The sequence below is a fragment of the Zophobas morio genome, unplaced genomic scaffold, assembly GCF_036711695.1.
Source record: "Zophobas morio isolate AGI-343-1 ecotype UQ-CSIRO unplaced genomic scaffold, CSIRO_AGI_Zmor_V1 ptg000011l, whole genome shotgun sequence".
In the NCBI taxonomy this organism is placed as follows: Eukaryota; Metazoa; Arthropoda; class Insecta; order Coleoptera; family Tenebrionidae; genus Zophobas; species Zophobas morio.
Window position 1 is genome coordinate 8373636 of NW_026972116.1, and position 26875 is coordinate 8400510.

A 26875-nucleotide genomic window follows, 5' to 3' on the forward strand; every position below is an offset into this window, starting at 1 on the left:
TATTGGTGGGCAATGTTGGTAGCAGTGTTTTTTTTTCCACTGACGTGACATCAAAAGCTAACCTTACCTAAAGATTGACTAGTGGTTTATAAAGTCGCATTTAAATTACAAAAAACGAAATGTCTTTAATTGGAATAAGGAGTTTTTTAAAATGCGGCCAAGCGTTTAGTGAAAATTTAATCTTCAATACCAGGTACAACTTTTAGAAAATTGTTAACAAATTTTGTGACAATGATGCAACATGTTTTTAAAGGTATATCGCTACTACAAGTTTACGAAGAAATAATGCCCCTGAAGGAAAAACAACACAACAGTCTGAAAACAGCGAGTCAAGTCCTCCACCACCTACAGGGGAACAACCACAAGTTTCTGAAGATATCGAAAAATTCACCAAAGAAATTGCACAACTTACAGAAAAAAATAACGAACTATTAGTAAGTATTAAAGTTTCACATTCAACTGGTTTTGATTAAGTTTACCATTTAGGATAAATATAAACGAGCATTAGCTGATGGAGAAAATTTAAGGAACCGGTTAACAAAACAAATTTCTGAAGCTAAATTGTTTGGTATACAAGGATTTTGTAAGGATTTGCTAGATGTGGCAGATGTTTTAGGCAAAGCTACTGAAACTGTACCTAAAGAAGAAATTAGTGAAAAAAATCCACACTTGAAGAGTTTGTATGAAGGGCTTGTTATGACAGAGGCTCAACTACAGTCTGTTTTTAAAAGACATGGATTAGAAATTGTGAATCCTTTAGACGAAAAGTTTAACCCTAACTACCATGAAGCTTTATTCCAACAGGTGACACGTTTTTTTTGTGTTTGATTGTTGTACTAAATTATAGTTTTTCAGGAAGTTGCAGGTAAAGAGTCAGGAACTGTGGTAGTGGTTTCGAAAATAGGATATAAATTACATGATAGAGTGATACGGCCTGCTTTAGTTGGTGTTTCAAAGTAGGCAGCTCAGTTGAGTCTCATTTCTACCGTGGAGTTTATAATTTAAAACCAAATTTTTGTTACGTTTTCTCCCTGTTTGTGATTTTTATTACTTCACAGAAACAAATGTATATTATTGATAGGGTCAAATAAAGTTGAATTTAATAGAGTTTTATTAATATTTCGGGTAGGCATAAGTGGAGGTAGTTTTACAAGTTAAATTAGTGTCTCCCATTCGTTGTGCGTATGCGCACATCTATAAACAAGTAGTTCTTTTGAATTTTTGAAACTGAAGTGTTTTATAATAGTTTGTTTTTTAAAAAGTATTCATAATATGATCTATTCTTTTGATTCTCTACTTTTACTTGAAAATTAATAACATGGGCGACAACAACAACAAAAAAAGAGTCACTGTAAAACACAAACATCCTAACCCTCTTTTTGAGCAATGGTTAATAGAATGGAGGGATAAAGCTAAAGAGAAAGATTCCAAAATGCAGTACTGTTTTTCAATGGCTTTAAGTACGTTGAGGAAGTATCCTTTACCCTTAGAGTCTGGAAAAGACTGTAAAATTCTCAAAGGTTTTGGTGAGAAACTGTGCAAAATGTTAGACGATAAACTCAAACAACATAAGGGTGAAAATAACGTCGCTACTTCACATAGAGTTCCTTCAGTAAATAAAGTGCAATCCAATGTAAAACAAAAACCGAAACCAATCAGTCCAGAAAAAAAGACTCATAAAGAATATATCCCTCAACATGGATCAGGAGCTTTTGCAATATTAGTAACATTATATGAAAAAAGTACAGAACCTGGATACCCTGGATACTTATCAAAAAAGGAAATTATTGAAAGTGGCCAACATTTATGTAATGTCTCATTCACAAAACCTGGACCAGACTCAAGATATACTGGATGGTCATCTATGAAAACTTTATTAGAAAAAAATTTAGTAACAAAACAAGGAAATCCATCTAGGTTTACTCTTACAAATGATGGTTCAACCTTGGCTGACAAGTTATACATTCAGCTAAAAGTAGAAGAATTTCATAAACTGGAAGAAAAAGAAGAAGTAAAAATTACTCCAGTGAGTTTAGGGTGTAGTGATGAACCATCAACTTCTGGATTAGGTAGTGATGTAATTACACTTCCATCATGTTCTGGAGTTTCCACCAAACAAAGAAAACATACAGACTTACCAAAAAAGAAAAGTGATCCAATTTGGCGACAAACATCAACTAATAGTACGTCAAGTCAGAGTAGTATAGCTCATGAAACTGTGATATTAGCACCTAATAGTTTTGAAATTATTCTACTAGTAGACAATCAAGAGTTGAATGGGTAATTATAATAGTGCTTAATTGCAAGTTGTGTTGTAAATATTCTTATAGGAGTAAAATGGATTTAGAAAATGATCCGATAATTAGGAGCCTGAAAAACTTAAACATACTACATGAAGTTAGAGATCTCAAAGTAGGGGATTACACGTGGATTTGCCGTGATAACTGTGGTAATGAAGTGATTTTACCTTACATTGTTGAAAGGAAGAGAATGGATGATTTTGGCAGTAGTATTAAAGATGATCGATTTCATGAACAAAAATTCAGACTGAAACAATGTGGAGTTCAGAATTTGATTTACTTGATAGAAAGTTATGGAAAAAATGAACATGTGGGTCTTCCCATTAACACTTTGTATCAAGCGGCAATTAACACTTTGGTTCATGATGGTTTCAGTGTAAAGTTTACAGAAAATGGAAAGGCGTCATGTGAATATTTAGCTTGTATAACAAACTTCTTGGTAAATATTTTTAAGGTATTTGCGCTGAATTTGCGTGATGGTTTTTAAAATCAGTAATGTGACTTCATTGTAGAAAAAAACATTGGTAAGCTGTCCAAAAGAAGATTTGCCACTGTTAAATCTTGAGGATGATTTAATCCACTTGATGTTGTTCAAAGAATTTAATAAAAGTTCAACAAAATCAAGAGTATGTGTGTGGTTTATTAATATTTGTTTTAATGGTTTGTTTTTGTAGCACTTTAAAGTAAAGGAAATGTTTGTAAGACATCTTTTACAAATCAAGGGAATGTCTGTTGATAAAGCGCTTGCCATAGTGGAAAAATATCCAACACCCCTGCTTCTAAAATTAAAGTATGATGAAGTTGGAATAATTCAAGGAGAAAAGTTACTTTACAGTATCCAGTATGGAACTTTAAAAAAGAACGTTGGTCCAGTTTTGAGCAAAACAGTGTTTCAATTTTTTACCAGTGATTGTTATTAAATCTTGAAAATAAATCAGTTGAATTCGCATTTCGCGCGTTTTATAAAAGCTAGTGTGATCGTGGTGTGATCTCTGTTGGGTTGGTAACACATGTCAGATCGATAATCTAACCTACAAAATAATTTTACAATTATTGCGTTTCGTATGTTGATAAACAATATTATATTTCCATCAAAAAATGGACGCACGAGTTAATGATTTCCTTAATGAAATTAACGAAATTGCACCTCTTGGTGAAAACAAAGCAGAAAGCGGTAAGTATTAGTTTTAGAAATATCCTTAGATGAACATTTTGTGCTGTAGTTTGGGAAAAATGTTACGATGAAGAGAGCGGTTACTATTATTATTGGAACACGAAAACGAACGAAGTAACGTGGGATATGCCTTCTGAGTATCGAGCGCACCATAAAACTAAGACAAAAAAGTCATATAACTTGTACATACCTCCTAGAACAGCACCTCTTTTTCCTAGTACAAGTAATCTTCCACCTGTCTCAGATGCTATCAAAATATATAAAATTGGTGAATGCACAGATACTGTGGCTAACTCTAGTGTAAAAGTAAATAAAACCACAAAAAGTGAAGTTGTGTCTAGTCCTAAAGAAGAAAAAAGGACTGTTATAAGTAGACCAGTTCCAAAAAAAGGTGATCTCGAGGATGAGTAGGTTTCTATTGTCATGTAAATGCTGTTGTTTTTAAAGTTTATTTTTAGAAAAGTTGTTTTGATATCTTCATATGGTGGGGATAGTGAATCAGAGGATGAAGCAGCTTTAAAAGAGGGTAAACAGGTAGGTGAAAATAACAATGTGGAATTTTTAAAAATTGTTGACATTTTGAAATAGTTAAATTTATATTTTATAATAATGTTTGGTGTAAACCTCACCTTGTGTACCATGTGTCATTTTGGTACCTATAAAATTGTGTGCACTTTTAAAAATATTGTCTAATTTAAAAGTTGCAGCCGATACTTTTGATGCCTCTACGTGTACATGATAAATTTGTAAAAATAATTTGTTTCTTTCATACATATAAAATGATGACAATCATAACAGATACAGCGACACCGCTGTAAATGATCAAAAAGTTTTCAATCTGATTAAAAAGCAAAAATTGGCCAATGATGATGTACTGCTAGAGCTCTCCTTTTTGTTGAGAATTCGCAGTTGCTGAGGCTCCACAAACAAAATGTCCATCTCTAACAATAAAAATTTGAAGGTCAATGGTTCAAAAACGACGCAGCCACTAGAATGTAATTCCGACGATGAAGACGACGCCGATATCCTCTCCAAAATCCAAAAAAAAGCAACAGAATTGAAAAAACTAGGAGGTGAACTACCCACAGAAGTGAAGAAAATTGTGGATAAATCAAACCCACCAGAAACGAAACCGCAGCTCTCTCTTGTGGCTTGCTACAGCGACTCTGAAGACGAAACAGACAGTGAAGCACCAAAACCAGTTTTTCCTATAGCGCCGCCTCCTGAGCAGAGCAAGACATCACATAGCACGTTATTTCCGGCAACGAAACCCATCGACATTAAAGATTTTGAGGAGTCGCCAAAAACGGAAGGGGAGGAAGGCTTCGATGCGAAAGCTTTTCAACGCAAAAGACGAATAGGCGTTGCGTTGGTCAACACGGGTAAAAAACCGAAAGTTGATGATGACAATGAACGCAAAGGATTGGGATTTTCCAGCGATAGTAATAGTGGCGACAATGTTGCCAGTAGTGGTAGTTCATACACCGGTTTTAAAAGCGGGGGCGTTATGTTTGTAAAGGCTGATGTTTTAAATCCATCACAACCTGCACCATCTAGTAAAGATAATGAAAATTCAAAAGAAAAGTCTGAAAATATTTTGAAAGAAATTGAAGATACGTACACAACACTGAAAGAAAAACTGGGATTTTTGAGCGAAGGGCGAGATGAAGTGTCACCGGTACAAGTTATGCTTATACAGATTGAGGTTTGATGATTTAAAAAAAAAAACCTTTGTTTCTATTGTTGTTTTTAGACTCTTCACGTTGCGTTGAGGTCAGGGGACTTGAGACATAATTATTTGAGAAAATGGCTTGATGACACGTGTGCAGATCTTATAAAACTTGAAAAAGAAACCGCACCCGATGGTTGGCTTCTTCAGTGGGATAGGTACGAAACGTGTTATTTGTTTTATTATGCTCCAGCTTTCGTCTTTTATCCTCGGATTCCTTTCGTCCTGTTTATCCTTTCTTTTTTGTTTTTATTCGCCGTAGCCAACGACAAGAAATATCACATACTACAGGTAAGAATTATTTTAATTTTATTCTTATTGTTGCTAAAACATCTTAATGATAAAGATAAGTTTAGTTTTGAATTTTTCTTGAGTTGAAATCGGAGTTGCAAGTCTTTTCAAACACATTTAGCATCAGTGTTGAAGCTTTTTGAACTTAGTTAATTAAATAAACTCAGGTTTGTAGATACTTTTTATTTAGCCATTTTTCAAAATTTTTGTTTTCTATTCTCGCTATATGATTATTAATCTTTCTGTGTATGTGTAGGACGAAGACATGGTGATCCAATCCCTCGTACTTTACCAGCGGAAGAGGATATTTTCTTAACTTTATAGTTTTAAATTAGTAGTAAAATTAAATTTTAAGTGAGCAGGTATAGTATAACATCCAGGAAATGACCAAAACAAAACAAAAGTGCTTGTTTTTTATATAGACAAAAAGCGAGTTTCATCAAGTATCAGAAACAAAAATTTGGTGAAACCAGCTTTTTCTTTGGCGCCATTTCTGCGGTGTGCATCGCGTCGGTTTTTCAATGCACACGAAAAAAAAACTTGAAAACAAGTCAAAACTGTATCCTGTGAGGTCGTTTTGGTGGTGTTTTAGGACACATAAGCGTTACTATTATCAGAACGCGGCAACAGGGGAGAGTCAGTGGGAATATCCACAAGCGGATGTAACTGTGTGTGATGAAGCCATGGATATTTGTACAACGCCCCCTCCTAATGGGGCGGAGCCAACAATCCACATGTCTCCTCCATTACCTCCCATCATAGGTGGTAGCCCCAGTCCTCCACCTCCTCCCACAATCAGCGATTGTAAACTCGGCAAGAAGAAGAAATGTGGTAACTAGTACCTATAGTTGAAGTTTTTTCCTTGGATTTCATTTTTTTGTTTAAGATATTCCACTTCCTCCAGAACCAAAGGAACAACCTCCTAGTTTAAATATTGCGGTGGAAAGGTACGATAGTAATGGTGAACCTTTGCCACCAGGAGTTGATGCGTTCGATGTGACGGCGAAAGTGAAGGTGAGAATAAACACCAATCAAAGTGAATTTAACACGTGATTTATTGTAGGGTGGCAAAAATAATGATATGAACGATGTCTTAAATTCGTTTTATTCTGACATTGCCGCAATTGATAGCAACAACTCCCCAGTTTTGAACGTTAGTGAAGATGTAAAAAGTGAAAGTAACATTGATGTGACAGAGCCTGCCAAGAAAAAGAAAAAAGCGAAGGTGTGTTTGTTGTTTCTTGAAATATTTATTAAATTGCCAAATAATTACACTCAAGTTTATTTACTTAATTTTGCTTTGATCTTAAATATTATTTCAGGTCAAACTGGCTCAAGGAATCGCCATGAAAAAGAAAGGCGTGTCAAAACTAGTAGAGAAATGGAAAAATGTACAAATGTCTTACAATGACTGATAATAAAAAACCAAAATACTTTTTTTCTTTTAATGTCTTATTATAACCTCTTTCTTTTCAATTATTACATCAGTAAATATTATTTAAATTTTATAAAATCAGATACGTACATGAATTTATGAATTCGTGTTTAGTTTTTACCCTTGGCCACGGCATTCAATTTTTACAACAATATTTTAAGGTTATCGAAAGCATCTTGTATACAAAAATTCTTCAAATTTGAGTGTTTTTGGGAAAAACAGAGTGTGGTTCATTAATTAATCAGTCCTCTTCTGCGTGGAGGAGACAAAATCAGTCAAATTTCATTTTCTTTTAACCGCAGATGCTTGTAAACTGAACGTGCTAATAGTTGAATTCTTTCGAAATATAAACACAGACAATCGAGTTAACCTATTGAGAAACTGAGAATATCTACATTTTTTCCCGTTGGTTATGTCTCATGTAGAGGTTACCACAGAACTAAGATCGCAAAGTTTGATTTTATAACTTTTTAAAGCGGGATTTGTCGGACTATACTTTAATGTAATTAGGGCCTGTCCTATAGATTTTTTTTACAATAACTTATTAATAGGGTAATTTTAACGAACATGTAACTTCGTGTTTTTTTTTAAGATTTTTAAAGCCACAATTAACATTTTGTTGGGTTAAATTAAAACAAAAAAATTACTTTCCAAAAAATTTATTCTTATAAAACATTAACTTAAGCCACCAAAGCAGAGGCTGTGCTAGACTCGTACTTCCAGTTAGGTGCCAAAACGTTCTTTGTCTTGTAATATCTTGCGAGACGGTGAATACGTGACTCAACCAGAATCAATCTGAATTTGCTGTCTTTATCCTTACGATTACGCTCCAAATGCTTGCGAATGGCTACAGCTTTCTTAATCAAGTAATATAAATCTTCGGGTAGATCAGGAGCCAGTCCCATAGCTTTCATGATACGCAAAATTTTATTGCCTGTCACAAACCTGACTTGGGCAACACCGTGCGAGTCCCTGAGAGTCACACCTGAGACGAAAAATTGTAACTAAGGATAAACAATATGCAACAACTACTCACCAATCTGGGATGGGGTCAAACCCTTTTTGCCCAATTTAAAAATATAGTCTTTGACTTCATCAGGGGTTACCTTCAGCCAAGTGGGAACACTACGTCTGTAGGGGAGCGCCGACTGGGCGATACCCTTACTGAAATACAAGAAAATATTATCGGAACAGACCACGCGGTAACGTAACCTCAACCAAAAATATTATTAATATAAAAAAGACTTGGTTTAGGTGTCTTAAGTTAGCGCTGGAGACAGCCAGTTGATATGATGTGAAAATTCTTACCCAGGAGCGTGCATACGACCCATTTTTCTGAAATTTCCAGCAAATCAACCACTGAACTTGCTACGACAAACGAAAAGAGTTGTGAGAGATTTGTGGCTAGCTACGAAATGTCAAATTGCGCATGACATTGGCTACGTTGTCGAGTGAAGTTGTCGTTACGATTTTTTGTTATGTAAAAGGAATATATATTTTTTAATTAGTTTACCAACTACAAAGAGTTTGCGTTATTGATAATAACGTCTAGCAAAATTTGACTATACTTGTAGAATTACAACTGTGTATGAGAAGATTTTAGCATGTAGCTAACTTCGGAGCGTACAGATGCTACGTTGATAATGGCTACATCGTAGCCGACGATGCTACGAAATTTTGCATTTCTGTAACAAACTGTCATCAGAAATCTTGTTTGTTATGTCTAGTACCAATTTCAACTAATTTTTGCTTTAATAAATCATTTTTTAAGTTTGTTAGTGTAAAATCAGTGAGTAGTTGGTTGTAGTTGGCACCGGCCGCATCATTACGAGTTTATTATGAGTGCATCCAAATCAAAGCTGAAAAATGAGTGATGACAGTGATTCCGGCCCGAGAAACAAACGGAGAAGGAATATTTGTTTATTAGACGACAGCCCAAGCAGTGCAAGCAGTTCCACCGGTAGTTCAGTAGTAACTACTACAAGGCGACGAGTCCGCAGAAGATACATTGAAGATGACTCTGATTCAGATAGTGGAAGTTCTATTGAAGTTCAACGCAAACGAAAATCCGTTCCTGTATGTATATGTAACCCAGAAAGTCATTCTTTAAACCTTTTATTGCAGAGAGTGGCAAGTGATGCAGAGTCAGACAGTTCAGGTTCGGTGATAATCAAACGCTCTAAGCGTCCCGCTAGAGTAGTTAGTGAATCTGAGAGTTCTGAAGATTCAGACCATGGGTTTGAAGGAAGTTCCAGTAGCCAATGGGAAACAGATATTTCAGATAATGAAGCTCCCAAAAGCACCACTGCCAAAGTACAAGACACTGGAGTCGATTCAGATTCCAGTGATGGCCAATCAGAAAAATGCCCGATTTGCCTCATATCTTTCACTAATCAGGAAGTTGGTACTCCTGAATCTTGTGACCACATGTTCTGCGTTGAGTGTATCCAAGAATGGTCCAAAAATATGAACACTTGCCCGGTTGACAGGCAAGAGTACCATATGATTTTAGTTAGACGTAGTATCAATGGAAGTGTCTACAAACAAATTCCCATTCAGGCGCCAAACCCTCAGAATGACATTGATATTGTTGAAGATCCAACATTTTGTGAAGTTTGTGGACAAAGTGATAGAGAGGATCGAATGTTATTGTGTGATGGATGCGATTTAGGCTATCATCTAGAATGTTTGAATCCACCATTGCTAGATATACCTCCGGGATCATGGTTTTGTAATGACTGCAGTCCTGAAGATTTAGTTGATCCGGAAATTGAGTTGTATGAACTACAGTTGTTGCTGGATGATGCTAATGATCTGGGGAGGCCTAGAAGTAGCCGAAGGACGACTTCGTCGAGGTGAATTATAAATTTAATTTCGTTGAAGCTTTAAGTTCGTTTTTTTCTGTAATTTTTCTACTGTATTTTGAAAAAATTTTGGTTAAGAGTATGTAATAAACACCCAGGCTTTTTTAATTTCTTTGTTTTCTAACCGCTGGAAATCCTTATTACAAATAAGTCATCAAATAATTATTAGCTGGTGGTGACATATGTCTTAATCTTTTTTTTTCACTTATTTTATACTATTTGTGATCTTTAAAAAGCCTGGTGGAAGAAAATACAATCTAACAAGTGCAGTAAGTTAAATTTGCTTAAATGAAAGGAATTATGATCAGCTTTATTGAGTAGTCATATTTGACTATTTTTTGAATCTTGTGTTTAATGAAAATTTATAAGAATCTGTTTTACCAAAACTACGAAAAAAAGTGATAATTGAAAAAGGTTGAATTTCGTTGAAAATTCGTATAATTAAAAAAAAAAACTTTTATTTAAGATCACGTGGCTTCAATCAAAAGTAGATTTTTGTAGTCTGAAAAGTGTCTGATATTAAACACGAAAAGTGTAATTTGATATAGAGTGAAGCTAAATTCAATTCAAAAACGGCGTTTACAGTGCGGGCCACGTGACACGGATTTTTGTGGCATAGTCAAAACAGTTTTGGTTTACAGCTGATAATACTCTACTTGTATATGGAAATAAATTATGAACAGTATTATGAATTACATACTCTACATGAATCTGATTTTTTCTGAAAAATTCTAAAATTAGTTATTTTTCTTTTAAGACGATAGTTTTATTTGGAGAAATTTACAAAAACAATCTTCCCAGTGTTAACGTTTGTCTGTTTTTAGCACGGTTAAAATGTGTAAAAATTTACGAAAATCTTAAACTTTGCAGAGCTGATTGTAACAGGGTTTTGGAAGTATAAGATTTTGAAGATCCGTCCTTGAATGAAACATAAAGCACTTTATTTTATACAATTTTGTTTCTTTGTTCTTGGTTTGTGAAGTATTAACAATATATTTTAAAAATTGGCAGATGGCGTTATTTTTAATGTTGTTTCCTCTAAAACAATCTCAGAATGTTACCATTTCCGACAGTTATATCATATTGTGCAATATTTTGGTCGAGTTTCATTTTTAAGCTATTTAATTTTTCTACTTGCGACGAAAATTTTTGGAACGTCGGTTTGACTAAGGGGGGATACACTTGGAATAATAAAATTTGGTACAAAATGACAACATTTTATGGTATATTGTGATAAACTCAACAAGTTTGAACTTCAATGCGTATGGCTAACAACACAAAGGGTTATGAACTTATGTTAAATTTTTAACATTAGTTTTAACATTATTTCATAATCTTATTTGTTATGTTACTACAAAAAAAACAGTAGGATATTTGCTATTATTATTATTATTATTATTTTTGATGTCATAAAATATTTTTAAAACGGTATATTTAAAACATTTTCAATCTATAGCCAATTAGGAATAACTTTAATCAAATTAAAAATGCCCTGGTGTTAAGTTCTGCGTTATGGTACAGAGTGTACATATTAAATGTGAAGTTTTTGAAATTTGTTATGGCCAAGTTTGATGGCTGATTGTCAGAAGCGCAGCGAAGAAATACCATATGGTCGAAAAAACGTCCAGTAAGCTACGAAATTTATTTTTAAAATAATAATGTTGGCATTGCAGCTATTTGACACTTTATTTGATAGTTATTTGACCATAAATGTTGTAGTAATTGAAATGGTGTCACTTGTTCTGTTTTATATTTAAACATTAAAAATATATCTAAAAAAAAAAAAAAAAATACAAGTGCATCCAAACGTTCGTCCTCCTTAACCAGAAAAATTATTATTAACTATTTTTAGAAATAAAAATCTGCCGTTCATTACCATTTTACAACATTTCTGTTTCCAGGTATTTAAACGCGCTCATAGTCACAGACTTATTAGAACTGTCATTGATGCTCGAAATAGCGCGCAGTTTCGAAGAATCTCTCGATTAACGCTATTTAATGACCTTACCCAATGTAAATTTCTTTTTTTTCCAATCTGAAAAATAAACCTCAAAATTTCCTCCTGTGTCTTAGAAACTTACCACTAGTCACCCATAACGAACAAGAAGACAAAAATTGTTTTTCATCGACAGATTAGTACCTCGGACTCGGCAAAGCGAAAGGGTTCGTCGGCGAATCGCCAACAACCGAAGTGTCAACCAACCCGTCGAACCCCCCCAGCCCGTCACCAGCACCACCTCCCGTCGCAAGAAGAAGCGGAAGAAGAGGAAACCTCGCCACAGAATCGTGTATCAGGTCGATGAAGCCACCGGAGAGACCATCGCAGTGAAGAGACGCGTGAAGAAGCGAAAACCGCGGCGGCGGAAAATCGTCCCCAAAACCGCGAAGAAGCGGCTGGCGATGCAGTTGGGGATGTGCAGCAGTCGTGGAGTTCCACAGAGTCTGCCAGACGTGAGGGTGCCGCCGCAGGTGAGCAACCTACAATCGCAGAGATTTCAAGCGGGAATTCCCACTCTGAGGCTGTTCGGTAACCGGGACGGGCTAGATTTGTGGATGAGTGACGAGATGGACGAAGAGGATGGCTCAGGAGTGGTGGTTCGCAGAGGAGCGAGTCGCAGGAGGCTGGTGAAGAACGTCACTTTATCGAACTCGGTGTCGAGTAGCACGGACATCCTGGGGAGCATTTTAGACGAACAAGCCCGGTTTCATTCTAAGAATACGAAGTTTTCGATTGGAAAAAACGGGAAGGTTACGATGGAGTCGTCGGATCGGATTTTAGGAGAAATGAACAATTTCAATCACTTGGTGAGGAGTGTCCCGGGTTCTTATTCCAGTACCGGGAGACATGACAGCGTTCCTACGTCTAGTGGACACGGTCACTCGAGTCCCGATCGGAACAATTCGGCTCCGACTTCGACAGTCGAGAACAGTACAGTCACGACTAACTCGACGGGTGGTGGAGAAGGGCACGAGGCGCCTCAAGACTACAGTCGAACTGATCTATGTACACTCTACGATGTTAACATTGAAGATAACCGAAAAGAAAAGAAAGTGGAAGAGTCCGAAAACAACACCCCGAGAAGTGGTACACCAGCAAGTGAGTCCGAAATCGACATTTACAGCGATATTGAAACCGTGAGTACGAGTAAAGTCGATGAAAGTGATTTTAAAGCACCGTCTCCACTTCCGGTTACTCCGAATGGGGGTGGAAGTGACGACGAGAATAATGATAGTGAGCCTGATATGGTCATAGACACGGAAAAGGCGAACCCTGAACCTGAGGAGAACACGAAAGAGGAGACGACGGTCACATCAACCGTTGATTCAAACGCTGAGGTCATTCCGGTGCTGCAAGCTGTGACTTCAACTTCAGAAATTCAGTCGCAGGCGGTACAATCGTCGAATGAGGTCTGCGAAGAGAAAACTTCTGAAACGAAAAGACATGACGATGACGAAGACTCAGAAGACGGTTGTCCAAATTTCAGTATTTATTCGAAGGAGAGTATAACGATGGCTAAAAACACCGATATCACGTTGGGTTCGTCTGAGGATAACCCACAAGAGAACAACCAAGTGGGTGAGATAAGTTCGTCTCCTGCCGAGAAACCTCCAAACACACCAGAAGAAAAAGTGGAAGAAGTAGTACAAAAACCATCAATGAGTACGGGTTTATATAGCGATTCCGAAGACGAAAGCATTGTGAAAAAAGGAGTACAAAACTCGTTTGGAATCAGCGATATACGTAACATGACCGAAGACATAAGCGAAGAAGAGAGAAGTTACACACCGTGTTTGGACGAAAGACCGAATTTCAGACAGGGTATTGAAGGTCTGGATACCGAGATGATCTCCGACGAGGACCGGAACGATTTCGATGAATCTCATGACTTGAAAACGGCATCAGATGGAGATGCCCTCGAGATTAATGCGAAAGAATCCGAATTGGATTTTACGCGCCCGGAAGATTACGAAGAAGGAGAAATCGTGGACAAATCCAAAAACAAAAAAAGCGAGGAGACCCAAAAGAAGAAAGACGAGAATGTGAAAAAGCCGGCTAAAAAGAAAGAAGACTCCGACAAAGTGGGAAATAAAGAAAACGAAAATCAAAATGGAAACAAAGAATCCACGTTTAAAAAAATCAGCAAGAACAACAAAGAGCGCAACTATAGAGACAAAGATAAAGATCGGGACCGTAGCAAATCGCGTGATAGAAAAGACAAAGATGGTAGAAAAGACAAAAAGAAGGAGAAGCGAAAAGAAATAGAACGTTATGACGTCCGAGCTTTGATAGCAGAGAAACCTCGACGATTGAAGGATAAGTTTGGTCGAGATATTAGAAGAACTCTGTCACGTTCAAGGACTCGAACACCCAGCCTTCCGAGAAGATCGTTATCCAGGGGTAGAAGATCTACCAGCCGTCGATCGGCGTCAAGGCGACGATCTCTTTCCAGAAGAAGATCGCTGTCTAGAGGACGAAAGAAGAGAAGACGTTCAAAAACTCGTCGATCTCTATCTCGTTCGAAGTCCAAATCGCCGGATCGAAGACGATCGCGTTCTAAAGCTAGAAAACGTAAGCGTTCCCTCAGTCGTGACAGACGGAAAAAGTCACGCGATCGATCAAAGGGTAAAGCAAAAAAACACAGAAGTCGTAGTAGACATCGTTCTAGGTCACCTTCACCAAAACGAACTAAGGAATGGAGTAGGAGGCATTCTCGAGATTGGACTCCTTCGTTATCAAGGTCCAGAACACCAGAAGGGAGACATTTAACACCATCGTGGACACCGCCCAGGATTATGGACAATTCAGTCAAACCTCACAATCTAACTGTGATTTTAACGAACGATGCCAATAAGAAAAAGAAGGAGAAAAAGAAGAAGAACGAGAAAAAAACGAAGGAGAATGAACGAACAAAGAAAAAGAAGAGAAATGAAAGGACTCCACCACCGTCAAAGGAGGTGTTTGCGTCCGGCGACAACATCCTCGTCAGTGTTAGTTTTAATAAAGATAACGAAACGAGAGATGTTTCTACGAAGAAGAAACGGGAAATTGAAGAAGCCAACAAGAACAAGAAGAAAGAGAAAAATAAAAGGAAGAGACGAAGTAGGGACTTGAGTGGGATCAAACCTGTAGCAATCATCGATCTGGAGAGGTCGCCTTTCAAGGAATTGACACCCTCGCCTAAAGATGTCATCGTGTTGAGCGACAGCGAAAATGAAGAATCCAGAAACATGCAAAAGACAATGTGCGATTCGTCGCAACAGGTAGCAAGTCCGGAGAGATTAGTTAACAGCTATACCACTGGTCCAAAAACGCCTCCAGAACCTCAGGTGAAATTCACTTTGACCAAACAGACACAAATGAGGGCAATTTCAAACCCTCTCCACGAGCCGGATGATATTGAACCTGAGGAAGAAAATACGCAAGAGGTGGCTGATGCTTTGCATAAAGGTCCCAATACACCTCCAGAGCCTCCAAACTCGCCTCCAAGTTCACCGGATGCGTACGATCCGTTCGAACCCACCAAGTCTCGTTCGCCAACACCCGAACCAATACAAACCACGCAGTCTAACAGCGTATTAAATCTGGACGATAATCGGGACGACAGTATTATAGAAACGCGTACAGAAGCCGATAAAACAAATACTTCTCTTCCACCACCGGATGTATCAAAGTCGCTTACGCCACCTTTGGCAGACGTGCAACCTGCGGATTCGCAAAGCAGCATCCAAGCCACCCCCGAATCTAGTTTAGGTAAATCCCCGGAACGCAGTACGACTGCGCCGATTCAGACGCAAACTATAACCGCGTCAAAACCAATCGCTCAAACCATTCCGTTCTCCTCGTCGGTAGCGACGTCTCTAATGACGTCAACGCCGGTCAGTACAAGTCTAGCGCCGCCTAGAATCAACATACTCAACACTACTATTATCACACCACCACACGTTGCGTCATCAATTCCGCAAAGAATCGTCCTGCCGAATACAGTTAAGTCGAGTCCTGTGAAGATATCACCCACGAAGCCTCCCATCAAGTCGACTCCGATCAAACCGATGCCTTCAAAGACCCCCAGAAAGTCGACCAATCGTAATCAGAACGGCAGCGACACCGTGGAGTCGAATCTGGGGTTGGATTCGCCGTATTCTCCCGGTTCTAGTGATTACGAAGATCTGTTCGAACCGCCAGTCGAGACAGCTCCTAAACCCGCGGCTAAACCGGCCAACAAGACTACCAAGTCGCCCACGAAAATACAAAACGCGTTTGATGCACTCTTCGGTTCACCGTTCAATAAGGTTAAAACAAAACCAGACAAACCAGCATCGGCCAAATTTAACAAAAAACCCTCAAATACTTCCGGTAAAGGTACGCTCGACTGTTCGTATGGATTTTTATACTGATGGTGACGATTTTCAGGTACAAAACAGGTTGGCGTTAAACTGGATGAAGACAACTTGAAGATTTTAGACGAGTTGCCGAATTCAGCCGTGGAGATGCAAGTAAAGGACAAGGTTTGACGTTTATGTGTGTATTAGCAATGTACCAATTTTTGTTTTCCAGTTTTTGAAGAAACTAAATCGTCAGGAAAGGGTTGTGGAGGAGGTGAAGTTGGTACTCAAGCCGCATTACAACAAGAAGCATATTAATAAGGAGGAGTATAAAGACATTTTAAGACGAGCTGTTCCTAAGGTATGTTGGGGTGTACATGGAGGAATTGTAGATAATTTTGGGTTGTTTTCAGATTTGTCACAACAAGTCGGGCGAGATTAATCCGACGAAAATCAAAAATCTTATCGAGGCGTATGTGAAGAAGGTGCGACACAGTAAAAAGGTTACATCCAGTAGTAGTTCCGTCAATCCTCAAAAAGCTTAGCTCTTGAAATCTAATTTAAATTGATTGTGTACATATTATTTCAACTTAGTGATATGTAAGTTTTATTTTTTAAGAATCATAGTAGCAGAATTAATTGAATATTATTTATGTGCGCCAAGTATGCGATCTTGTGAAATTTTAAGTGTATTGACATTTTTAGGCAAATATACTTCTGTATATTTAACACATGATTTTTATTAGTCCTTAAGAAAAAGCGGAGTTAAACTAACTGCAGTAAACTTTATTTAGAGAGACATATCTACAAGCGTTACAGCTTACACAGAAACTTTAAAAAACTAGGAATCTTTGGAATAACGAATAGAAGCACTTAAGCAGCTTCGGCAAAACCGACTCTGTTATTGCCCAAGTCAAATTCGGTGTAAAACTTCCCAATGAAAACATCGCCTAAGATCCACAACGGCCCGTTTGGTGGAGGAATATCGATTCCCATAAAGCCAGACAAGCAAATAGTTTTACCCATTTGTGACACCTACAATGTATTTTCAAACTTGCTACTCTTTCTAACTAAAACTACTTACCCTCAAAACGTAATCTTTTCCTTCCAAGGTGAAGTTCTTTCCTGCCAAATTGAAATCAATCAAAGGTAGTTTGGGGATGAGGTTACAGTCGACCATGTATTCACCGCCCACGATGGGTGTGGCCCCAATAGCTTTATTTATACCCTGAACTTCGCTAACTGGTCCGGCGATTAAGCTAGTTCCGGTATCGGCGATAGCCTCGCAGCCATTGGCACAGAATGTGCCTTTGCCCACTGTCAAACTGTCCATCTTGAATTGCCAATAGGCTTGTCTATCGACGGGTAGGTAGGTGAAGTCACCTTTGTAATGGGCTGGATCTGAACCGCCCAAGATGATTTCACCTCCTTGAGCAGCACTGGGGTCCCTATAAATATCGTACTTTAGTCCACGATATTGTGTGTAAACAAACAAGCGCAAACCGATTCAGATAGAAAGAGAATATAGGTTGACCTATGAGGTTTTGTGACATCATGTTGTAAAAGACAGGAACGACACCGTCCACAGAAATGCGGCTGTAAGCCATTCCCAAAATTCCATCGAATTTTGCGGCAACGAAGGCCAAACCTGGTTCACTTAGGGCTTCGGCGAAGGTTTGTTGCTGTATATTTAAACCACCGACCTAGAACAATTATCTAAACATTAGGTGGTTCGTATTTAATGATTTCAGTAAGCAACTGGCTAGGCATTTATTATTAAATTATTATTATTATTATTATTAAATGTTGGATAAGTTTCGGTGTTATTCTCATTTCATTCCAAATAATAATAAAATAAGGCACCAAACAATAAAATCTTTATGGGTAAAGAGACAACCATAAACGGACAAATTAAAATATTCATTTTTTGCTGACTAAATATGTGTTATCAAGTTTATTTTTGAGTGTAGTAGTGCAACGTTTATAAGGATCCAACTATGTCTTAAGAAGACTACTTACAAATAAAATTATTATAATCAGCAAAACTCAAAATAAGCATTTTTGAACTGTAAATTAATCCAAGCAAGCGACTTAGCTCCACTAAAAATTTTTGATGTCACCGTTGCTCTAGCGCCTGACACAGACAAACTAATTAGTGGAAAACAAATTTCTTTCTGTCTTGTTACCTTTACCCATAAAGAATCACAATTTGATACCTTTCTTTGATTCACTCTATAAATACAAGATATTTTAGCATAAGAAGTAGGTCAAAGCATAAGAAAACAATTATCCGGTCCACTACGAATGCCAGAACTACGTATATAAATAAAATAGATTTTCAGGGAGAATCACCACAAAAAATGAATTTTCCTCTTACAAGAACTATATCATAAAAATTTATGATGATAATGTAGGAGGAGAAAGTTTAGTATATGAGGCGTTTAGTCGAGTGATTAACTTTCTCGAGTGGATAAAATCTCTACTCACGACCGTCATGTATTTTTTTCCAATAACTTTTACTAAAATCCTTTTAAATCGAAGTTGTTAAAAATTTAAATTCATAATGCATAACTTATTACAACTGCGTCCACATTGTAATGTGTGTTGTGGGTTGCTGTAAAAATTGTAAGTTTATTTGTAAAAATAAACTTACGAAAAATATAAACCACATGTAATTCTAATCACGTCTCCGTTGGCTTTATAATGCATGAATATCTTTAAGCGATCTTCATTAAAATGTTGCTTTAGAAAAGAATGACTACCACATACAAAAGGCAAAAATTGGTCCAAAGTTACTTTGGAACAAATTCCACTTTTTTTGAAAAATTGCGTCACGCAGACGTATAAATCGTGTTGGGAATAAAACGTTATTATACCTTGCAAATGTTTTTGCAAAAATTTGAACGTTTAGCGAAAAAAATTAAAGTGGATTCGTACACTACAAGCATATGAGTATATTTTTGTGTAACATTCACATCATTTTAAAAGACCATTCATTGAAATGACATCATCAAATTGTTGGTGGGGATGATTAGCCAAATTTTGGTTAGCATTTAACCACATACATGATATTTCTAATAAACATACAAAATTTGATAACAATCAGTCCAGCGGTTTCGGAATACTACTTTTTTCGTAGTGTAGGGGTCATGAAACGTCGAGAAAACATAAAAGTGGCCATTCGTCCGATGGACTCCATTACAATACTTCGTTTACGCTCGGGACGCAATACTAATAAATTTTCGGGAAAATGGGATGTCGTTCCAGATTTAATTAACGAAATTAAAAACTTAAACTCGTTCATTAATTTTAATCTTAAAAAATATTGGTTGAAAGTTGTTTCGACAGAACTTCCCTCGCTCCTGACGTACAATGAAACATATTCGAGTTGAGTTTTTTCTTTACACAATTTGATGATGACGTCATCAACATTTTTGCAAGGACACGTATATCAACTTGGATGTGTGTAATATTAAAAATATACTATATTGTATTCCCAAAATTTTCTGGGAAAATCGAGTGAGCCGTTCCTGATTTAATGAATAAAATAAATTGTCCCATTCATTAATTTTTTTGAGCCACCTGTTTAAGCAAATCTAAACGAGAAGCAGGCTTCACGAACGTGTTGCGTACAATATTATTTGCAACGAATAAACTTTTAAATCGAAAAGATTAACTGTAAGTTATTTATAAATAGGGCTAGGCGGTTGAAATGTATGCACTGTGTATGGACCCCTACCACGGCAGACCAGTGGCTCCCAGCCGATGTTACGCATCGCGAAGAAAATTATGAGAAAACAAATGTTATATAACTGAATGTCAGTTGATGATTTTAAAATCCATATCTACGACATAATAATATTAATAATATTTTTAATAATTTTCAAGTGTAGGTTTCGCTGAAAATAAAACTATTTCTGTAAATTATCAAAAATGATGCACAATTGGAAAGCGAGAAGCGAGTAAGGCAAGGTTGCACCGGCCGCACTCCAGACGGGTAGTGGGGATGAATAAATTTCGACCGCCTAGCTTTATTTATAAACAACGACGTTGACGGCGCCGTAAACAATTGGCAATTTGACGTTTCCGGGCTAGGCTACCATGGCAACGCACAGCAAAAAGTACCTGTGTGCGATGTTCGACCTCCCGCATGCTGCTGAATGCGCGAAGGTCATCAAAAAAGTCATGAGTGCAAAAAAATTATTTACAGCACATCGGAAGAATGTCACGTAGACATTTGTTTGATTTGAATGAGTTTATCGCCCCAAAGCATATGACTAAAATTATTCATAAGCCTCCATTGAACACAATATTCTGAATGTTATTATTAACTGTAATTCTTACCTTATCATTATTTTATTGTTATAAAGACGAGCGTATTCTCACATTTTCCAGAAAATGGGGCGGCTCATTCTTAATTTGATCAATAATAAATTGACTGATTTATTAATTTTTTTAAGTCACCTGTTTAAGCAAATCTAGAAAATACGAATCCAATGACTAATAGATACATTTTCATTAAAAAGTTACCATGCTTACAATAACTTCAAAACGTCAAGATTTCAAAGTATTCAGTTTTGCAACTCTTGATTTAATCAATAAAATAAATTGATTCAGTCATTAATTTTTTTCACACACCCCGTATAAGCAAATCTAAAAAATATTAATGCACAAGTGTAGACTCATCATACTTTGTACATTTAATATAGCATTTTTTCAGCAAAATTTTGGGGTGGCGTCATCAATTTTTTAGGGGGGATGAGCAAATACATTTTGATCAAAAATTTACCATGCCTATGATAACTTTAAAACATCTCCAAGATTTCAAAGCATTCGGTTTTGTAGTTTCTGATTAAATCAATAAAATAAATTCGCGCATTCATTAATTTTTTTTTTGTCACCATGTATATGCAAATCCACAAAATATGAATGGAATCACATGTACAGACTCATCATATTTGGTACATTTTAGATAGGATTTATTCGGCAAACTTTTGAGCTGACGTCATCAATTTTTTGGAGGGGATAAGTAAATATGTATATTTTGATTAAAAATTTATCATACTTATAATAACTGTAAACCATCTGCAAGATTTCAAAGCTTTCGGTTTTGCAGATTCAAAATTGAATTGCAAAATGTTTTTTTATAATTTTATTTTTTCCAAAAATCTGGACGTTTCGGGTAAAAACTCAATACGGAATCGTAAACTACACGTGTAGGACTATGTTATTTCATACAACTTAAAACCCATATACTATGTGCAATTTTGAAGTGACGTCATCACATTATTGGTGGGGATGATTAGGCATTTTTTTTTAGTTAGCGTTTTACCATCTACATGATATTCCTAATATAAATCCGGGACGGGAGACAGACGGACAGACAGACCGACAAACAGACAGACAGACGGACGAACAGATAACGTCTGCAAAATTTAGTGCAGGTCCTGATTTAATCGATGGAATAAATTGATTCATTAATTTTTTTGAGTCACTCTGTATAAGCAGTCCGAATAATGTGAACGCAATGATAAATTACCTGTACAATCTCATAGTATTTTGCAAGTTTAGTCATACATTTTTTGGGATGGAATAAACGATCAATTTTGATTAACGATTTACCATGACTACAATAATCTTAAAACGTTTGCAAGATTTCATAACATTCGGTTTTGCAGTTTCAAATTTAAATTGCAAAATTTTCTTAAGTTTTGTTTTTTCCCCAAAAATTTGGATGCTTTGGGTGAAAACTCAATACGGATTCATACACCACAAGTGCAGGAGTATATATTTTATAAATAAAAAAAAATAGTACGGTAAATTTTGGAGATGACGTCATCTTATTGGTGGTGGGGATGATTAACCAAGTGTTGGTTAGCCTTTTACCACCTAGATAATATTCCTAACATACATACACAATTTGACAACAATCGGTCCAGTACTTTTGGAGATTGTTTAATGAATAAAAATCGATACAGACGACAGAAAGACAGACAGACAGATGGACACGGGGAACACTTTTTTTGTACTCTAGGGGTCATGCAATGTGGAGAAAACATGAAACTGGCAAGTCCCCCGATGGACTCTATTACTATTATGTATGTATAATTTTTCTCTAAACTTGAATTTAATTAAAAAACTTGAACAATTTTAAATTTATATTTAGAACAAACTAGAAATGGAGACGTTAGTGAGATGTTCGAATGGAGACAACAGACAAATAATTAATATTTAACGTAACAACCTTTGATGATATTAAATATATGTATATATGGTGAGTCACTAAACGGGCGTTCTTCGATTTCTCATGATTAGAAATAAATAATAATAAAAAAATGGTCGAAGTTTATTTTGACAGAACTTCCCTCGCTCCTCAAGTACAAGCCCAACAAATAACGCTATTTTCAAAGATTATAAAATTAGATTTTGCAATGTTTGTTTTGTGATAACCTCTATAAATAAATAAATAACACCTCTGCTGCCTCTGCGCCGTGGAGACGCAAACTGCAAGGGATTGTGCAAATTGCACAAGTAAAATATATTTAAAGCAGATAACCAACGGAGAAAAATGGACTCTCAGCAATAAAAACAAGCTTTAACTTCAAGTATGTGTTTACACTTCCAAAGAATGTCGCGTAGAAATTTGTTTGATTTGAATCAGTTTGTCGCCTCAAAACAGAGGACTAAAATTATTAATTAAGCCACAGTTAAACACAATGTTCTGGATAGTATTACTATAATTGTTATTGATCAATAAAAATTTATTATGACGTCATCCACATAAAACAAACGGCCAAACTGAGCCACGGTCTGGATGTCGTACACTCAAGGTAAACCGTTATTATACTGTGTTAATTTTTTGTGAACATTTGGAGGTTTAGGAAAAAACTCAAAGCAGATTCGTACACCACAACTATAGGAGTATATTACTGTATAATATTTAAATCATTTTAAAACAGAATTCTTTGAAACGACGTCATCAAATTGTTGGTGAGGACGCTTAGCCAAATTTTAGTTCCCGTTTAACCATTTACGTGATATTTCTAACATACAAACAAAATTTGACAACAATCGGTTCTGCAGTTTCGGAGATTCCTTGTCTAATAAAAATGGATACAGACGCCTGACACACAGACAAAGAATATTACCACGATTTATAGACAGCCTCAGTCACACAATAATGCAAATCCGCCCCTGTTCACTATTTGCGCACCGCCAACCCTCGACCGAGAATCTGTAATTTATAGTTTTACAGATTAAAGGCTTACATTTTTAATTTTTAAACTGTAAATTTTTATTAGTACACAAAAATACAGTGATAACGCCTATTGTTTAAAACTAAAATCTTTTGGCAACTGTTTCCTAAGTGATTCCTATTTGTATTTCAACAAGATATATCTTTAAGAATTAAAATTAAAAGTCACAAGAGGTATGAAAAGTATAAATCAACATTGCATGTAGGATTAAATTAAAAAAAATTCTCAACAAATTTCGTAAACGACTGATGTGTGCGTAATCAAGCTACATAAACAAACCTTAGTTAGCAAATATGTGTATACATATAGCAAATACCTGGTTCAAGATACCTTAAAATTAAATAAATAAACGTTACTAAATTGACTGAAAGTACGATAAAGTATGGCGTTTTTATAAACAAGGATTTACAGACAACTGTCGGCGTCAATTAATCGTTGATTTTATTACCAATTCAGCTATCTAACGGTTTTCAAGATTACGTAATATCAACCTTCCGTTTAAAGGAGTGGATAGACGAATCCGATCTTTGTTTTATACCTCCACTATTTCTTTAACTAAACTTGGTTCAAAGTTATTCAGACAAAGCTCCCATTGTCCCTGAAGCACAATCACACCAATTCAGTTCTTCAGACAAAATATAAAATTTAGTTCTGGGAATTTTATTTACATATTTATTTTTGACAACCTATGTAAACATGCTAAGTGTATGTACATATTAACTGAGTATTTCGTAATAAAACTTTGTGATTACATCAACTTTTTAGGATGTATATATACTCCGTTCCCAGAATTTCAGGAAAATGAGCCGCTTTTGATTTAACACAGTAAGATTTAAATTTTATTAGATAACACACTCCTGAACTTGTTGTTAATGAATCCGTCTCGAATTTTACCTCGAGATATCCAAATTCTCGCAAAAAAATCGAAATTGTAAACGGAGTTCATGCAAGGTTATTCGTTAGCAATTTACAATGCAAGTGTTGGAATTGACGTATGTGTCCTTGCTGAAATAATGTTGATCGGAACATTTTCCATTCATATTTTTGGAGCAAGTGTTAATCTGTTTTCTGTAATAGGCCGAGGGGAAATGCACTCCAGACCAAATATAAACAAGTTAACAGAGTATGTTTTCGTAACATAATACGTTCGAATCATAGACAGTGGCGGAGTATGGGTGATTAAAGAATATTTCTATTGGCTTTCTTAATGCAACGATTTCATAAAAATTTTGAATAAATGGACAAAAATATGTTTGTCAATGTGTAAAAAAATGCATGTACAAAATAAACATGTACTTAATTTTTCTTTTATTTCTGAATTTTTTAAATTTTAGTTTTTCATATTTTTTTCTAAATAAACCTTACGCAAAATATGAAATTCATATTCGTAATTAGCAATACAACAAATGTGCGAAACAGCTGAGGCAAAAACAGGTCTTTGAACATTTAAATTTTGCAGGCCTGTGTAAGTTGAGGTTACATATATTTATAATATGTACCATTTTCACATATCGCTGTAAATGTAACTTTTTATATATTAAATACATATTGTGCTTATGTGGTAGTCGTATGTCATAATTTCAAAAACCAAAAACAAAGTAGGTAAATAATGTTATTCGATTTTTTTCTTTGGTTTGGTACTTTCAGAACCGACGTTTGCGATTTGTTCTTACCAAAAGAATTCTAATTGCTCTTCATAAGGACCTTCAATACGTGTTCAGCTTATTACAAAAAATATTCTTAAATAAAACATATTCACATGAAAAAGAAACTCATTTCTGACAAAAACAAAAATGAAAGAAATTAATGCTTCTGTTGTTTAGTCCATTATTGTTTTTATTAGAATATCTGGCATCAAAAATTTCGGTTTTTGACAAATACTGAATTTCTGACGATTTTTTGTTTTTGTTTTTAGAAAATGATAAAAAATCCCATCACCGTTTCAAAAGTCTTATGCAAATTTTAAAAAACAAATTATATATATATATTTTTTTTTTCTAGAAAAATTAATGAACTTACTGTTACAATCCATGATCAAATTTGTTACAAACTGTTTCATAAAAAAATTATCATTCTAATTATAGTAGCTCCATTCACTTGATTTAATTCATGTATTGTAAAAACACTTGATGTGGTTGGTTGCCAAATTATTGTTTAACAAAATTGAAGTGATGATTCACCTCTCACAGTTGGCATGAACAAGTAGGAAACAGGTAATTAACAGTGATGTTATCAATTTACACAACTGTTAAGGAAAATTAACACTTTTGTTATCAGTACTAATATAAATAAATAAGAATACCCTAGCGTCAAACAATTAACAGTTAAAGAAATGCTTGTTTGTGACTTTACTTGGCAATAAAATCACGCATTTACTAAAATGTAAAAATGTAGAATATTCTCCTGAAAACTTGAAAATAATGGAAAATTTGAGGATCATTTAGAGCAGAACAACAGCACGTCACTTTAACAGCTTTCACAGCAGAAAAAGAAATGATGCAGCAAAACCAAAACTTTCACACTGATTTACAGATCCAAAAAATTTTCATCAAAAGAAAGTTTCATAAAAAGGTATATTTCAAATAATATAAAGCAACTGCTTCTCTTATCAATCAAATATCAAATACACCTGGGACCATCACGTAGGCAAATATTGATTTAACAGTACTTACATTAACCACATCGGTTGACAAAAATCCACTCAAACTTCCTGAGCCATATTGAATTGCAAAGGCAGTCCCATTTTTCTTGTAAGTCTTGGACTGAGTCGAGTCATATTTGTTGTGCAACACTGAAAGTAATAATTATTGTTAGTTTTTTAATATTAATAATGAAAAATATTTATCTCGCATGTTTTGTGACCTGTGGTTATTTATCACATGAACTTACCGTTTGGCAATAACAAATATATACTTACAGCACGCTATGTTTGTATAATGACATTTCTTAGAAGGCACCCATAAATTAGATGATCCCGTATCAAAGACAACCTTAAAACTCTGTGGGGGACTCCCAATGGAAATAGGGCCGTAATATTGGGCCTGAAAAAATTAATGTAGCTTGGAAGGTTTTTTCAAATATTGGTACTAATTACATCTAGATAATTTGAGAGTGGTTCTGGAGTTGGTCCTCCATATCTCATCCGGGTTTGTTGGACATGGGTTCCTACTTCTTGCAAAGTGCGTCTTGCCGACTTGACTTTATACAAAGGTACTCTAGAAAATTAATGGTTACATATAAATAGAGAATAAAAAATTAAATTACCTGACAAAAGCATGAGTCGTAACGAGAAAACAAAGACATAAAAATATGAAATTACACCGAATCATTGTTATTGTTTGGTACCAATCGAACGTTTACTCTGAGCTCTGACTTTTGAGAGCTATTTGTATTTATAACTTGTCCCGCGATAATAAAAAGATAACAATGAACCAACAGTTTTATCGTAAGAAAATTAATGTGACCGGCTCCGGTAAAATTGACAGCTACCAACTCGACCGTA

General features: G+C 35.7%; 6 protein-coding genes across 8 annotated transcripts; 4 read left to right on the forward strand and 2 right to left on the reverse strand.

Moving 5' to 3' along the window:
* Nucleotides 1-13: 13 nt before the first annotated feature.
* Nucleotides 14-1107, forward strand: LOC135126839 (grpE protein homolog, mitochondrial). The gene is made up of 4 exons (XM_064053016.1): nt 14-193; nt 254-434; nt 487-804; nt 856-1107. Exons 1-4 carry the CDS (start codon nt 120-122, stop codon nt 958-960), a joined length of 678 nt encoding a protein of 225 aa, XP_063909086.1. The 5' UTR covers nt 14-119; the 3' UTR covers nt 961-1107.
* A 97-nt stretch (nt 1108-1204) lies between these two features.
* On the forward strand, nt 1205-3249 carry LOC135126850 (crossover junction endonuclease MUS81). Its single transcript, XM_064053043.1, has 4 exons — nt 1205-2280; nt 2331-2754; nt 2813-2926; nt 2975-3249. Exons 1-4 carry the CDS (start codon nt 1319-1321, stop codon nt 3218-3220), a joined length of 1746 nt encoding a protein of 581 aa, XP_063909113.1. The 5' UTR covers nt 1205-1318; the 3' UTR covers nt 3221-3249.
* A 54-nt stretch (nt 3250-3303) lies between these two features.
* LOC135126849 (formin-binding protein 4-like) lies at nt 3304-6936 on the forward strand. Its single transcript, XM_064053042.1, has 9 exons — nt 3304-3474; nt 3524-3881; nt 3933-4008; nt 4436-5179; nt 5228-5361; nt 6087-6325; nt 6381-6508; nt 6558-6719; nt 6817-6936. The coding sequence occupies exons 1-9, from the start codon at nt 3399-3401 to the stop codon at nt 6907-6909; spliced, it is 2010 nt and encodes a 669-aa protein (XP_063909112.1). The 5' UTR covers nt 3304-3398; the 3' UTR covers nt 6910-6936.
* A 636-nt stretch (nt 6937-7572) lies between these two features.
* On the reverse strand, nt 7573-8348 carry LOC135126856 (small ribosomal subunit protein uS15). Its single transcript, XM_064053048.1, has 3 exons — nt 8238-8348; nt 7966-8093; nt 7573-7914 (listed from the first exon to the last, which is right to left on the reverse strand). Exons 1-3 carry the CDS (start codon nt 8258-8260, stop codon nt 7610-7612), a joined length of 456 nt encoding a protein of 151 aa, XP_063909118.1. The 5' UTR covers nt 8261-8348; the 3' UTR covers nt 7573-7609.
* Nucleotides 8349-8435: 87 nt separating this feature from the next.
* Nucleotides 8436-16846, forward strand: LOC135126847 (PHD and RING finger domain-containing protein 1). Of its 3 annotated transcripts, none has more exons than XM_064053025.1 (6): nt 8436-9005; nt 9054-9784; nt 11926-16154; nt 16206-16300; nt 16350-16478; nt 16531-16846. In XM_064053025.1, the coding sequence occupies exons 1-6, from the start codon at nt 8796-8798 to the stop codon at nt 16660-16662; spliced, it is 5526 nt and encodes a 1841-aa protein (XP_063909095.1). In that variant the 5' UTR covers nt 8436-8795; the 3' UTR covers nt 16663-16846. The 3 variants fall into 3 exon arrangements, with proteins under 3 accessions (XP_063909095.1, XP_063909097.1, XP_063909096.1); XM_064053027.1 differs by having other exon boundaries at nt 16206-16288; XM_064053026.1 differs by having other exon boundaries at nt 11926-16148.
* A 36-nt stretch (nt 16847-16882) lies between these two features.
* LOC135126851 (lysosomal aspartic protease-like) lies at nt 16883-26863 on the reverse strand. Its single transcript, XM_064053044.1, has 7 exons — nt 26638-26863; nt 26468-26588; nt 26291-26414; nt 26046-26164; nt 17621-17820; nt 17202-17565; nt 16883-17152 (listed from the first exon to the last, which is right to left on the reverse strand). The coding sequence occupies exons 1-7, from the start codon at nt 26700-26702 to the stop codon at nt 16991-16993; spliced, it is 1155 nt and encodes a 384-aa protein (XP_063909114.1). The 5' UTR covers nt 26703-26863; the 3' UTR covers nt 16883-16990.
* Nucleotides 26864-26875: the final 12 nt, after the last annotated feature.

Bases quoted from the DNA above. Each gene is read 5' to 3' on its own strand.
- LOC135126839 (XM_064053016.1), top strand. From the start codon at position 120: ATGTCTTTAATTGGAATAAGGAGTTTTTTAAAATGCGGCCAAGCGTTT. The intron at 194-253 runs GTACAACTTTTA...ATGTTTTTAAAG, and splicing joins AATTTAATCTTCAATACCAG to GTATATCGCTACTACAAGTT. The intron at 805-855 runs GTGACACGTTTT...ATAGTTTTTCAG, and splicing joins ATGAAGCTTTATTCCAACAG to GAAGTTGCAGGTAAAGAGTC.
- LOC135126850 (XM_064053043.1), top strand. From the start codon at position 1,319: ATGGGCGACAACAACAACAAAAAAAGAGTCACTGTAAAACACAAACAT. The intron at 2,281-2,330 runs GTAATTATAATA...ATATTCTTATAG, and splicing joins GACAATCAAGAGTTGAATGG to GAGTAAAATGGATTTAGAAA. The intron at 2,755-2,812 runs GTATTTGCGCTG...ACTTCATTGTAG, and splicing joins TCTTGGTAAATATTTTTAAG to AAAAAAACATTGGTAAGCTG.
- LOC135126849 (XM_064053042.1), top strand. From the start codon at position 3,399: ATGGACGCACGAGTTAATGATTTCCTTAATGAAATTAACGAAATTGCA. The intron at 3,475-3,523 runs GTAAGTATTAGT...TTTGTGCTGTAG, and splicing joins TGAAAACAAAGCAGAAAGCG to TTTGGGAAAAATGTTACGAT. The intron at 6,509-6,557 runs GTGAGAATAAAC...GATTTATTGTAG, and splicing joins ATGTGACGGCGAAAGTGAAG to GGTGGCAAAAATAATGATAT.
- LOC135126856 (XM_064053048.1), bottom strand. From the start codon at position 8,260: ATGGGTCGTATGCACGCTCCTGG. The intron at 8,094-8,237 runs GTAAGAATTTTC...CTTGTATTTCAG, and splicing joins GGTCGTATGCACGCTCCTGG to TAAGGGTATCGCCCAGTCGG. The intron at 7,915-7,965 runs GTGAGTAGTTGT...TTTTCGTCTCAG, and splicing joins TTTGACCCCATCCCAGATTG to GTGTGACTCTCAGGGACTCG.
- LOC135126847 (XM_064053025.1), top strand. From the start codon at position 8,796: ATGAGTGATGACAGTGATTCCGGCCCGAGAAACAAACGGAGAAGGAAT. The intron at 16,155-16,205 runs GTACGCTCGACT...GACGATTTTCAG, and splicing joins CTCAAATACTTCCGGTAAAG to GTACAAAACAGGTTGGCGTT. The intron at 16,479-16,530 runs GTATGTTGGGGT...GGTTGTTTTCAG, and splicing joins TAAGACGAGCTGTTCCTAAG to ATTTGTCACAACAAGTCGGG.
- LOC135126851 (XM_064053044.1), bottom strand. From the start codon at position 26,702: ATGATTCGGTGTAATTTCATATTTTTATGTCTTTGTTTTCTCGTTACG. The intron at 26,589-26,637 runs GTAATTTAATTT...TTAATTTTCTAG, and splicing joins ACGACTCATGCTTTTGTCAG to AGTACCTTTGTATAAAGTCA. The intron at 17,153-17,201 runs GTAAGTAGTTTT...AATACATTGTAG, and splicing joins GAAAAGATTACGTTTTGAGG to GTGTCACAAATGGGTAAAAC.